Source organism: Poecile atricapillus, chromosome 9 (genome assembly GCF_030490865.1).
Source record: "Poecile atricapillus isolate bPoeAtr1 chromosome 9, bPoeAtr1.hap1, whole genome shotgun sequence".
In the NCBI taxonomy this organism is placed as follows: domain Eukaryota; kingdom Metazoa; phylum Chordata; class Aves; order Passeriformes; family Paridae; genus Poecile; species Poecile atricapillus.
Genome location: NC_081257.1, coordinates 8,063,097 through 8,073,941, shown reverse-complemented (window position 1 = coordinate 8,073,941; position 10,845 = coordinate 8,063,097). Strand labels below are relative to the sequence as shown.

Sequence of the window (10,845 nt, the reverse complement as noted above, 5' to 3'; positions counted from 1 at the left end):
TTGAAGCCAGTGGATTCACAGAGGGAAAAGGATGGGAGAGGAACTAGTTCAGTTTGTTAGTGGGGTTTTTTTCTTAGTGTATTTTCCATTTTCCAAGGGTTGGGAGCACATTATGCTTGCTTTGGGCAGGATGGGGGGACATCCTTTTCCTCCTGGAAGAGGAGCACGGAGGGACCACAGTGAAGTCACCTCCCAGTAGCAGTGTTAGCTCAGTGTGTTCCCTGTGTTTCAGAAGCTGGACAGATGGGGTGTCCCCTGTCTGCCTCTGCCATTATAGGACAGATCCACATCCCTGTGGTTTCCCCAGCTGCTGTCTGGTGTCTCAGGTGATGAGAGGGGAAGGCTGCAGGGCTGGACCAGGTACAGGGACACCGCAGCCCAACAGCCCCTGGATCTCCCACCCAAAGAATCATCTGCCCATTTATATTCTGTCTTCTTTCCCCTGCAGTGTATTGGTTTTCTGTGGCACACGGAAACAATACAAGAATCATTCCTGTGTTCTGCCACATCCTTAAAATATGTGCCTTCAGTCCTTATTAAATCGGGACTTGGGATCTGCCGCTGCTCATCTGTGTGGAGAAAGAACCAGGCCCACACTGAGGATTTTGGTGTTTATTCCCCCAGTATCTGAAGGGCCTTTTTTTTGTTAAAAGGCTTTTTGTTTTGTTTGAAAAAAATGGTCAAGTGTTTGCCCTGTATTCTTGGGGAGGATTTCTCTAAACAGAAAATTAATTCGTCCATTTGGATTTTACTGAAGACTTTTACATTGAGTGGCTTTAAAGTATACTTAAAATGTTTATTTAAAATCCAGAGTCAAATGATTTTTAACAAACTGTCTCAAGATAGAAGAAACTGACTTTTTGGAGTAACTGTATTGTTTATTTGTTGTATTGCAGTAGCACCTAGAGATCCCTACTGTGCTAAATGCAGAACAAACACAGAACAGAGCTGGTCCCTGCCCATAGGAGCTCACGGCCTTCAGTTTGGGGTCAGCCAGGAGCTCCTGGTATCTCTTGGGGCAGTGAGTCAAACCCACAGCTTGACCTCCCCATCACCCTAAACAAAGAACAAATCAAGTAGGAGGCAAGTTTCAGAGAGCTGAACAACCTGCCCTTTCCCGCTGTACATTTCTCCAACTGATTTTTCCCAAGCTGTATTTACCAGGCCTGTGGCTGAGCTCTGTGGGCTTCCTGAGATCACTGCTGCTCCTTGGAGAGCTGTGGTTTCCTTGTTCCCAGTGTCCTCAGGCAGATAGAGGTGTTTGGATAAAAGGAAGCCTTTTCAGTGGTTTATCATTTATATTATTTTTTAAAAAGTTTTCCTTTTTGCCTTCTAAATTTTCATTATCACTCAGTACCTTCCCATGGTTGCTGCCATAGAGGGCAAGGGGGAAGGATATACCAAAAAGCAAACCTGACATCACACATGCACACTGTAATCATCGAAGTATCAAAAACAAAGCTTGCAACAGCACAAACTTGTATAAATGTGGAGAGAAAAAAAAAAAGCACATCAGGCCATCTTGTCCCTTTTGGCAGCTTTAAGATAGGGTGGAAGAAACTCACCCATTTTTTTGAGCTTGTCTCCTGGATCACCATCCCATCTTTTTCCATCTTCTTTTCCAACACTCAGCTATAGCTGGGGATTTGTCCATTCTGATTTACAGAGCCTTAGAGAGGGTCCCAGGGAATGATGAACAAGGAATCCTTAATGTTCATTCCTGCTAGAACAAGTCAGGGGGTCTTAGGGGCAAAATAAACCAAATTATAATTTCTGCAACCTGTCTGTTCCCTCCTCTACTCTCACTTGATGGCAAGGCTGGGAAGATGATGGGATTCAGCAAATGAAGAGGAAGGGGCAGCTTGTCTGTGCTGGTTTGGGGCAGATCCCATCTGCTGTCTGTCCCTCCTACGTGTAAGAGAGCAGGGGAAGAGCCATTGTGCCTCATCTGCAGGGGGTGAAAGGGATGGGGTGCGAGAAGGAAACCCAGAGCCAAAAGCCTAATTATGGATAACAAACATGCAAGTCAGAGCAGTGGGGAGGAGAGGTCTGGACCTTGGCAAACAGAAACATCGGATTGTGGTTTGCAGCGTGTGCTCCAGCCTGGAGCAGGCAGAAGCCGCGCGGCCGGTGACTAATGCTGGCAGGAGCACAGCATGCAGCAGTCTGGCATCGTGGCAGCAGGGAGCAAGGACAGCTCTGTGGGCTGAGGTGCCCCTAAGTGCTACCCCAGAAATAAATAAATAAATAAATATCCTGAAGTTGTGCGTGTCACTGGGGCAGCCCAGCAGAGCAGACTCTGAGCCCCCGCTCAAGGAGACCCTGGTCCTGTCCTGTATCTCAGGCAAGGGCAAGATCAGGGAACAGCACTTTGAAAACACAAGCCAAATACAGGGTGCTCTGAAATGAAATCCTTCTGCCTGCATATGAGAAAATTTGGTTTCTAATTGCTTGTTTTGAAATGTTTTGTCACAAACTTCCTTTGGAGATGGAGAAGATGGAAAAAAATGGGATGAGTGCTCCCTGGTCCAACCTCACTATCCAGATCTCTGCTTAGAGCTCTCAAGGAAGAGTTTCCTCAAAGAAGTCTCCTGTCCACGTGTGATGCAGCACACATCTCTGGGAGTTCCCACTGTGCTCTGAGGTTGTGATACCCTCTTTAGCTAAGGAAGAAAAAACAAATAGTCTTTACCTCTGTAGAGGTGGGTCTGGATACAGTCATCTGAGTCTCACATACCCCAGAAGCCTAGGAGAGCTTGGATGTGGACTCCTGTAACCTGTCACAGGGACAGGCTCAAACAGAAACTGTTTGGATGTGAATCCAAATCCAAATTCCCAGAGACCTTTGGCTGCCAGTTGGCTGGGAGCCTTTATGCTATCTCTAATTCCACAAAAGAAACAAAAAAAACAATAAAGTAAAAGGTGCTTTAAAAATACCATGAGGAGAGAAACTGCCATGGAAATAAATAGCAAAAATAACAACGTTAACATGTCCGGTGTCACGGCAACTCTGACATTCAAGTAGTGTGGCCATGCCCACAGAGCTTCTCAGCCACTGCCGGCAGGGCCCGAGGGTCAGAGCTCGGCTGGTGCCCCATTGCTCACTGGAACAACCCACTCCTCCCTGGGGCTGGAATGGATGTGAAGAGAAGGGGAGAGGAAAGATGGATGCAGTCTCTGCTGACAATCAGGTCTTTGCTGTGCCCACCTTTAGCGGGACAGAGACACAAAGCTCTCGAGGTTGTATCTCTGTCGTTCGTGCCTGAGAGAGAACGGCCGCGCTTCAGAGCTGGAAAGGATATTGCTTCAGGTATTCCCACATGCGCCGGGGCAGGGGCAGCTGCTCCACGTTGGCCGTGCACTTGTTGATGCACAGCCGGCACAGGTGCTGCAGGCTGGGAATGCTGTCCTTGCGGCCCAGCGGCCGGATGAGCTTCAAGTGTACGGCAGCTGCTGCCATCTCCTTCTGCAGGGGAGGTAGAGGAGACGGAGGCGGGTAAGGAGCCTCGGTCTTGCTTTCCGTTGTGCAGGACGTGAGATAGTGCTGGATAAGACTGACCACGTCTGGGAAGGCCAGGATGCGAGGTTTGGACAGGTAGTTGGAGTCCAGGCGGAACTTGCTGTCAGTGTATTCGATGCGCACGTTGGTGGGCCCTCGGTTGGTCTTGACGGACAGTGTGAACAGGTAGCTGGGGTGGGTGCTGTCCCGCACCAGGAAGGTGCCCTCAGGCATCTTTTGCAGATGCTGCTTGGCCTCACTGGCGGTGATGGAACCCCAGTACCAACCTGGAAAAACATCCGAGAAGGAATTCGTTAGGGAAAGAACATATTATAGGATTGGCAGTATATTTAGGGAAGCCTTGAAACAACCGTGTTCAGGGTTCAGGAACCCTGTGTTCAGGGCCTGGGAAGCAACCAGAGCCAGAGTTGGCAAGACCTTCATAAATTATGACCAAGTTCTAAGGGTTTCCTGCCTATGCTTGGCATTGCTGTGCTGGGGCTTGGGATGAGGCTGGCGGCTGCTGCAGCAGCTGCAGTTTACAGAGAAAAAGCAGTTTGCTTTTTGCAATTCCTTCTCCCAATTCAGTAACAATAAATTAGTTCATGATATAAGTTTGTAGAGACTGCGGATACTTTTGCTGTGTGCACAAGAGCCAGCCACAGCTGTGACAGAACCAGGTTCCTGTCTGAAGTGGGGAATTGAGTCTTTTATTAATTAAATAATTGAGTCTTACCAGATTCTCGCAGGTAGGAGAAGGTTTTTGCAATGCAGAGAAGGTCTTCTTCAGGGTCCCGTGTCTGAGGTGGGTTGCTGTCTGGAACTGGAGCTGCAAGGGCAGGCGCAGACTCCTCCTGGAAGGCCATAACTGGGAGAGGCTGCATGATAGGCTCTGACAATTCCTCAATGCCCCTGAGTGACAGTCTCCTGATCTTTTCCTCTGCCAGCAAAGGATGAGGTCTGAAATGAAAGGCACACTCTGCTATTTCCCCTTGCCTTGAGATCAGTTGCAGGGTCTCTTCAGTGCATGCTACATTGTACTACAAGGTGTTATGTTTTGCAAACAGATCCTCAGCACCATTGTTTCTGAGAAAGGCAAAGGGGGAGGAAGGAACACAGCTAAAGATGAGCCTTTAAAAACAAGGACAGTGAGTTTGCCTCTTTGGCCTTATAGAAGGTGGTCAGTCTTGCCGTTTAGGATGATTTGAACCTGATATTTTTAGATGTTGCCTTTTAATACATATTTTGAGGGGCAGTAAGTTTTACAACAGCACTACGGTTTCATTTACATGATTGTGATGTTGGAGCATTTCTGTTTCCGCCAGTGGGATTGTCACTTGCTGCAATATAATGAGAAGCAGAATTGGGAATAGCTTGGATTTTGTCCTACCCACTTTCTGCTCAAGGATGACCCGATCCTAAATGAATCTATCAGAACTCAGAGTGAGCTGATCATGCAGGAGAACAATGGGAATTCTTTTTTTAGCCAAGCCTGTGCACTACACCCACCCCACCGTCAGCAGCTCAATGGAGGAGTCAATGTGGCTGTAATCCCTGCAGGACTGCAGGAGGAGGCTCTGCCATGGCCAGGCTGCTAGAACATGTATTCCCCTGTGGCCTAAAGTGGTGTAGCTATTCAGCATCTAAATGCATTTTCACAGAGCGTGGAGCTCTCATGGGTCATGGGTGTTCCTCCTCAGCAGCACAGGGATTGCTAAAGGAAAGCAGAGCTCCAGGAAGAGGAGGGATGTCAGAGGCCAGGAAAGTCTTCATTCTCAGGCAAGCTCCTGAGCTAAAATTAGTTTCTGTCCTAGTGTGTGTAAGCTCTTTGCCTCTGTGTCCCCTGTCCTGCTGCATGTCCTGTGTTACATCCCCCCACCATCCCCATAACACCTGAGGTGTTCTTTCAGACATTTTAAAGAGAAGATGGCTGAGGGAAATGCACTCAGTCCTCAGTGTGACGCTGCCACAGCACCACTGGAGCTGACAGTGATGGCACAGGGTGCAGCCACCTCCCCACATCGCTGAAGAGAAGCAGAAGGAGACTTTGAAGTCCTAAGTGCTTCCCTTCAGATCTTCCTCCTTCCCTGTGCTCTATGTGAACAGAGCCACTTTGGATACATAAATAAATGTGCTGGACTGCATCTCATCATAGCTGCACTCCACCACCTCAAACTGCTGAGAATCAAGTATGGGACAGAGAACAGAATGAAAATATGTGGGAGGAAAGTAGATTAGAGACAACCTGAAAACACCTTCACAGCTTGTAAGTGAGAACTATGATCAGTTCCACATCTCTGCATTTCTAAACAAACCATGGAGGTTTGGAGTATGGTTTTGTAAAACCACTGGTAAATTTAAATTTACAGAGGGATACTTCTTGCCCTTGCAATACATAGCAAACCCCTGCTATTCTGCTGGTATTTAGGAAAGAACATTCTTTCTTTTTCCATGTGTAAAATCACACTTCAGAAGAAGGATACCTGCTTGGCTTTCATGGTATCTAATCTATGTTTCTTAATTTCTATTAATGGGTAGGAAGCCAGGCTGAATAAAAGTGATTGCTGTCCTCACCAGGGACCCTTGGTCGCAGGACCTGCATTTTCAGGGGCTTTTGTACATCTGGATATATTTTTACACCTGGAGATCATTGTTGGGAAAGCTCTGAGTTCTCTTTTAAATCCTCCTGGAGATACATTTATACGTGTTGAGGGCTCAATTTTTCAAGATACTTGGATGACTCCCTCTTAATGTCATGGTCTTCACAAATGCCTAGCTACCTGTCTCCTTGGGGAAAGGAGATTCCAAATTCTCCATTACCCCCCTTTTTGCACAAGGAGGACCATTAACCAGCTCAGCTGCTTGGAAGATGGTGCAAATAACACCAAGCTCATGGATTTGATCCCCATACAGGTCATTCAGAGTTGGACTTGATCATCCTTGTGGGTCCCTTTCAACTCAGAACATTCTGTGATTCTGATCCTTGCCTGTGCTGAACCTAATTAACAATTGGTGCTGTGCAAAGGGGGTGTCCCAGGCCTGCTGGCAGAGCAATGTCTCTCATACCACCTGTTTCCTGAGCTGAAAATGACTGTGACTGATACTAAGGAAAATCAGTCCTGCACCATTCACTCCCCAGAACTCGAATACTGCAGTCCAAGTGCCAAATCTCTCTGAATTATTTTCTCCTGGACAGTTTTTCTGGCCTACCCTTCCAGAAAGGTTTGGAACATAAGAAAATTTTTCACAGCATGGAACTTTTCTTTTTATATACCAACTTCAGAGAGAAAATTAAGAATTGGCTGAGAGGCAGGGAAGGAAGGGAGAGAGAGCAAAGCTACACAGGGAAATGTCTGCCATGAATTGGGAGGAAAGTTGTTATGTCCAAGGGCTGTACCAGTTCACAGTTTGGTCCTCCAAAAAGCACATCAACTGTGTGAATTTGTCAGTAGGTTTCTCTTACAGAGCCCATGTGCTTGAGATGAGTTTTCTCATTGTACTTGTACTCTGCTGTCTTACTCTTTGTGCCACATGAGGCTGGAGGAGCCCAGATCCTGTGTAGGCACTGTGGGGATCCTTCCACTGCAGCCAGAGAAGGGCCGGGCTCACACATTTCCTATTTTCCTTCTACACATTTACCTTATGTCCCTACAAAACCTCCCAGTGCAGCTGTAGGCTCAGAGGAGCATGGTGGAAGAGAGGACAAGGATTAGAAATTTTGACAGACTGGGAGGTGCTGGTGTCCTAAACAAGTTTGTATGTAGGCTGAAGAAAGAAGAGCTGCTGCCAGGAGCAGAGCAGCTCCAAGCACAGGAATGGGAGAGCAGAGGGATCAGCAAGTAATGGCTGATAGTTCTTCTAATGCAAGAACACCTGCAAGAGGGTTAAGAAGAGTTTGCTGGGATAAGGACAGGTTGAAAAAGGTTTGCTGACATGAGAAAGTCAGCCCTTTGGTGGGGCAAAGAAAGGATTTGCAAATAGTGCTTGTAAGAGAGAAAGCAGAGGAAAGACGTGGAAAATCAGGACTGAATAGAGCAAAGTGTTCGTACAACAGCTGTGAGGAAGAAGCAAACAACCATATGAAATTTGGCATGTCTAGCTGGATGCACTCTCCAGAGAAACAGCAAATGAACTTCCCTATGCTTTGGCAATTAGTGTTTCAGAAAGCCGTGGAACGGCAAGAAAATTCAGGAGAATCAGATATGTCTGAGACCATTTAGTGTTTGCTTTGTAATTACTGTGCTGATAAGCTAAACTTTGTAACACAGTATAAACACTACAAGAAAAAGTGTGGAGCTGTGACCCTTCCCTCAGCCACATCCCAACACTCCAGTGGGAGCTTGGTCTGAATAGGATGGAGAATATGGAGTTCAGGATATATGAAATCCTAGAGGATAATGAAAATGGAGCAATAAAATAGACATGAAAAGAACAATATCCACACATCTGGCTCCATAATAAGTTCTTGGTGGGTAAGGGAAGCAGTAGCTCTGGTATGTTGACGCTGGAGAAAAGCTTCAGATAAGGGTTTCCCAAAGGCCAAGCTGAAAACCAAATTCCCTTTGCCATGGCTATTCATGGAACTAGGAACTGCAGCTACAGACTGAAAATAAGAGTGAAAAGAAACCTCCTTGCGTAGTAGGAAATTAGTGGTAAGCACGAGCTCTCCTTGTCTGTGGAACAGATTCTGGAGAGGGGGGAAATAGCAGAAAAATCCCCACGCTTCGGTCATTGCAAGCAGACAAGGAAGATTTTACTCTGAGGAAAATCCACCATACACCAGAGTGACAGGAAAATCTGACATGATGGCTCAGACTGAAACAAATGCTCACAATTTCCAAGTAAAATGTGTAAAAATATCAGGTGATTCCTGTGCACCAGGTATTCCTCAGCTGATGAACTGAGCTGGTCACAGGGACACTGAAGTGCCAACACATCAGTACTGATACCAGAGAAGGCACTTGGATGTCACCTGTTCTCCTGAAGGCAGATGTGGAATTATCCCTGTGCCCTCTGTAGCTCTCACTCTACAGAATGCTATGTATATGTACATACACTTAAATTTACACAAAATTGAAATTAATTTAGCATAAATATCTCCTTAAAAATAGACCAAAGCACCTAAACTCCAGGGAAGTTTTTCCCTGTAAGCAGTTTGATTCCAAGAGGACTTTAGAGAGCACCTATGGTGTTGGGTTGATGTTCACACTCGTGCTGTGTCCACCACGCTGAACAACACACTCCGAGTTATTTCTTACTCTCCCAAAGACTTTGAATACTGTGTAGTTTTTCAGCAATAGAAAGCACGGAAATCAGGAATACTTTATGGTTCTGTGATTCTGGCCTTGGAATCTAAACCCAGACACAGTAGGACAGACACGTAGAACTCAGCACTCGGCCAGCCAAAGTCATTCCCATTCCATTACAGTCACACATGACAACACACACGAGTGAAAAACTGTCCCAGAGAACCTTTCTAATTACAATTATCAAAGCACAGCTTTTCACGGAAGGCTGCAGAGTATCTTACCCCTGAACACAGAGGATCATGTCACTCCCGGACCAAGGGAAAAGCATTAAGTCTTCAAGAAGGTGGGAAATTATTTATCTTCTTCTTGCCTTCTTTGCTTTCCCGAAGCAGCGAGTTCAGCCTCTAGCTGGGGTTCACGGTGAGAGAAGGCTGGCGAGTCCCAGCAAACCCCTTCTGCAGGTTGTTTCAGACACAGGAAAAGCCAAGCAGAAGACGAGCTGTCCGACAAAGACTTCAGCAACTTTGGCCAAGAAAATGCGTGCACTCTCAGTGCTTTAGAAAAAATAATGTATTCTTGTTCTGCTTTTCAGAAAACAGCAGCAAAAAAAAAAGTTAAAAAAAAATAACCAGAGAAAAAGGAAATTACATATATTTAAAGAGGAACTGAACTTCCTTCAGAACACTCTGAAATAGTAATAAATAGGTACCAATAAATAAGATCTCCCCGAGTGCTGCGGGAAGAGCCGGAGCAGCGACCTGTCTCAGCGCTGGCTCCGGAGAAATGAAGCTCCGTGGAAAAAAAAAAAAAAAAAAAAAGGCAGACCTCCTTAGTAATCTTTTGTGTGTCCCTTTTAATCTGTTCCAGGAAGTGAGGGATTCCTGGAATCGTATTGTGTTCGCATCACTCTTCCTATATCAGCCACGAGGGGAGGGGGGAAAAGAAAAAAAGAGAGAAGGTATAAATAGCTGTGTCCAGCACGGCCGCGTCCATGCTGCCATGGCCGGGGAGGGAGCGGAGCGGAGCCCTCCCGGAGCGGGGCGGCCAGGGGAGGGGAGGGAGGGGAGGAGGGAAGGAAGGAGGGAGGGAGGGGAGCCGTGCGGGGCCGCTGCCGCGCGTGTTCGCGGAAACGCCTTTGATCCATTTCCAAGAACTTTCCAGGAACGCGGGGCCGGCGCGCCGGGCGCTGCCAATGGGCGCCGCCGCCGCATGCGCGGGGCCCGCCCGGGGCGGGGCCGGCAGCGCCCACCGCCTCCTGCCCGGGCTTGTGCGCTGATCCCTTTGATTGTCTCGCAGTTACGTGTCATTTTGCTTCCATTTGTTTTGAAGCATTCGTAGTTTTGCGGTGTCATTTTATGGCTCCCCTCCCCGGCGGTTCGGCATCCCCCCCGAGCTGACGGCGCCTCTCCGGGTCGCTTGAGCTCCGCTGCAGCGGGTGCTCGGGGACGGGCAAGGCCGTGGGACTGGAGGGACAATTTCCAGTGAAATCTGGGGAGTAGGAGGAAGATGTGCTGCAGGGTCTGCTACTCTGGGCAGCGACTGTGTGGTTGTCACGCTGCTTAGATTGTCTTAAAAGGGTTGTCTCGGTCACCTGAGAGTCTGCTGTGAGTCAGGTATCAGCTCAGTAAAGTCACCTGGGAAAGGCTACACCAGCACCCTTTTGTCCTGCCTGTATAGAATATTGTCGAGTTAAAATCTGGCAACTCACGAAGAAATATTTAGGTTTCTTTTAGGGCTATTGAGCCTTTTATATTGGAACACTTTATAACAAAAGCTTGGTTGCTTTTGTCTTTTCCTGCCACGAGTTGCCACCTCTTCGCTTATTAAAGATAAGAGAGAATGAGACATCTGCCACCTCCATTGGAGTAGGTTGAATACTTTAAAAATATTCCTTATACCACTCAGAACACTCAGAAGTGGATGAGGCCGGGAGTAGAAGGGAAGGCAGGATGCTGATAAGGGTGAGGTTAGAAGGGTGTTCCCTTCTAACCTCATGGACATGAGCCTGAGAGCAGGCAGCCTGTGTTCGGCTCCTGACTCAGCCTTTCACTCCCTGCAGTTTCATTTGGCAGCTGCTCAGCCTCCTCCACACTTCCA

The 10,845-nt window shown here is 47.3% G+C and overlaps 1 protein-coding gene across 1 annotated transcript; it reads right to left on the bottom strand.

Annotated features, from left to right (window-relative positions):
* Positions 1-759: 759 nt before the first annotated feature.
* Positions 760-9,783, bottom strand: CISH (cytokine inducible SH2 containing protein). Its single transcript, XM_058844849.1, has 3 exons — positions 9,030-9,783; positions 4,236-4,459; positions 760-3,786 (listed from the first exon to the last, which is right to left on the bottom strand). The coding sequence occupies exons 1-3, from the start codon at positions 9,074-9,076 to the stop codon at positions 3,284-3,286; spliced, it is 774 nt and encodes a 257-aa protein (XP_058700832.1). The 5' UTR covers positions 9,077-9,783; the 3' UTR covers positions 760-3,283.
* Between the last annotated feature and the right edge of the window lie 1,062 nt (positions 9,784-10,845).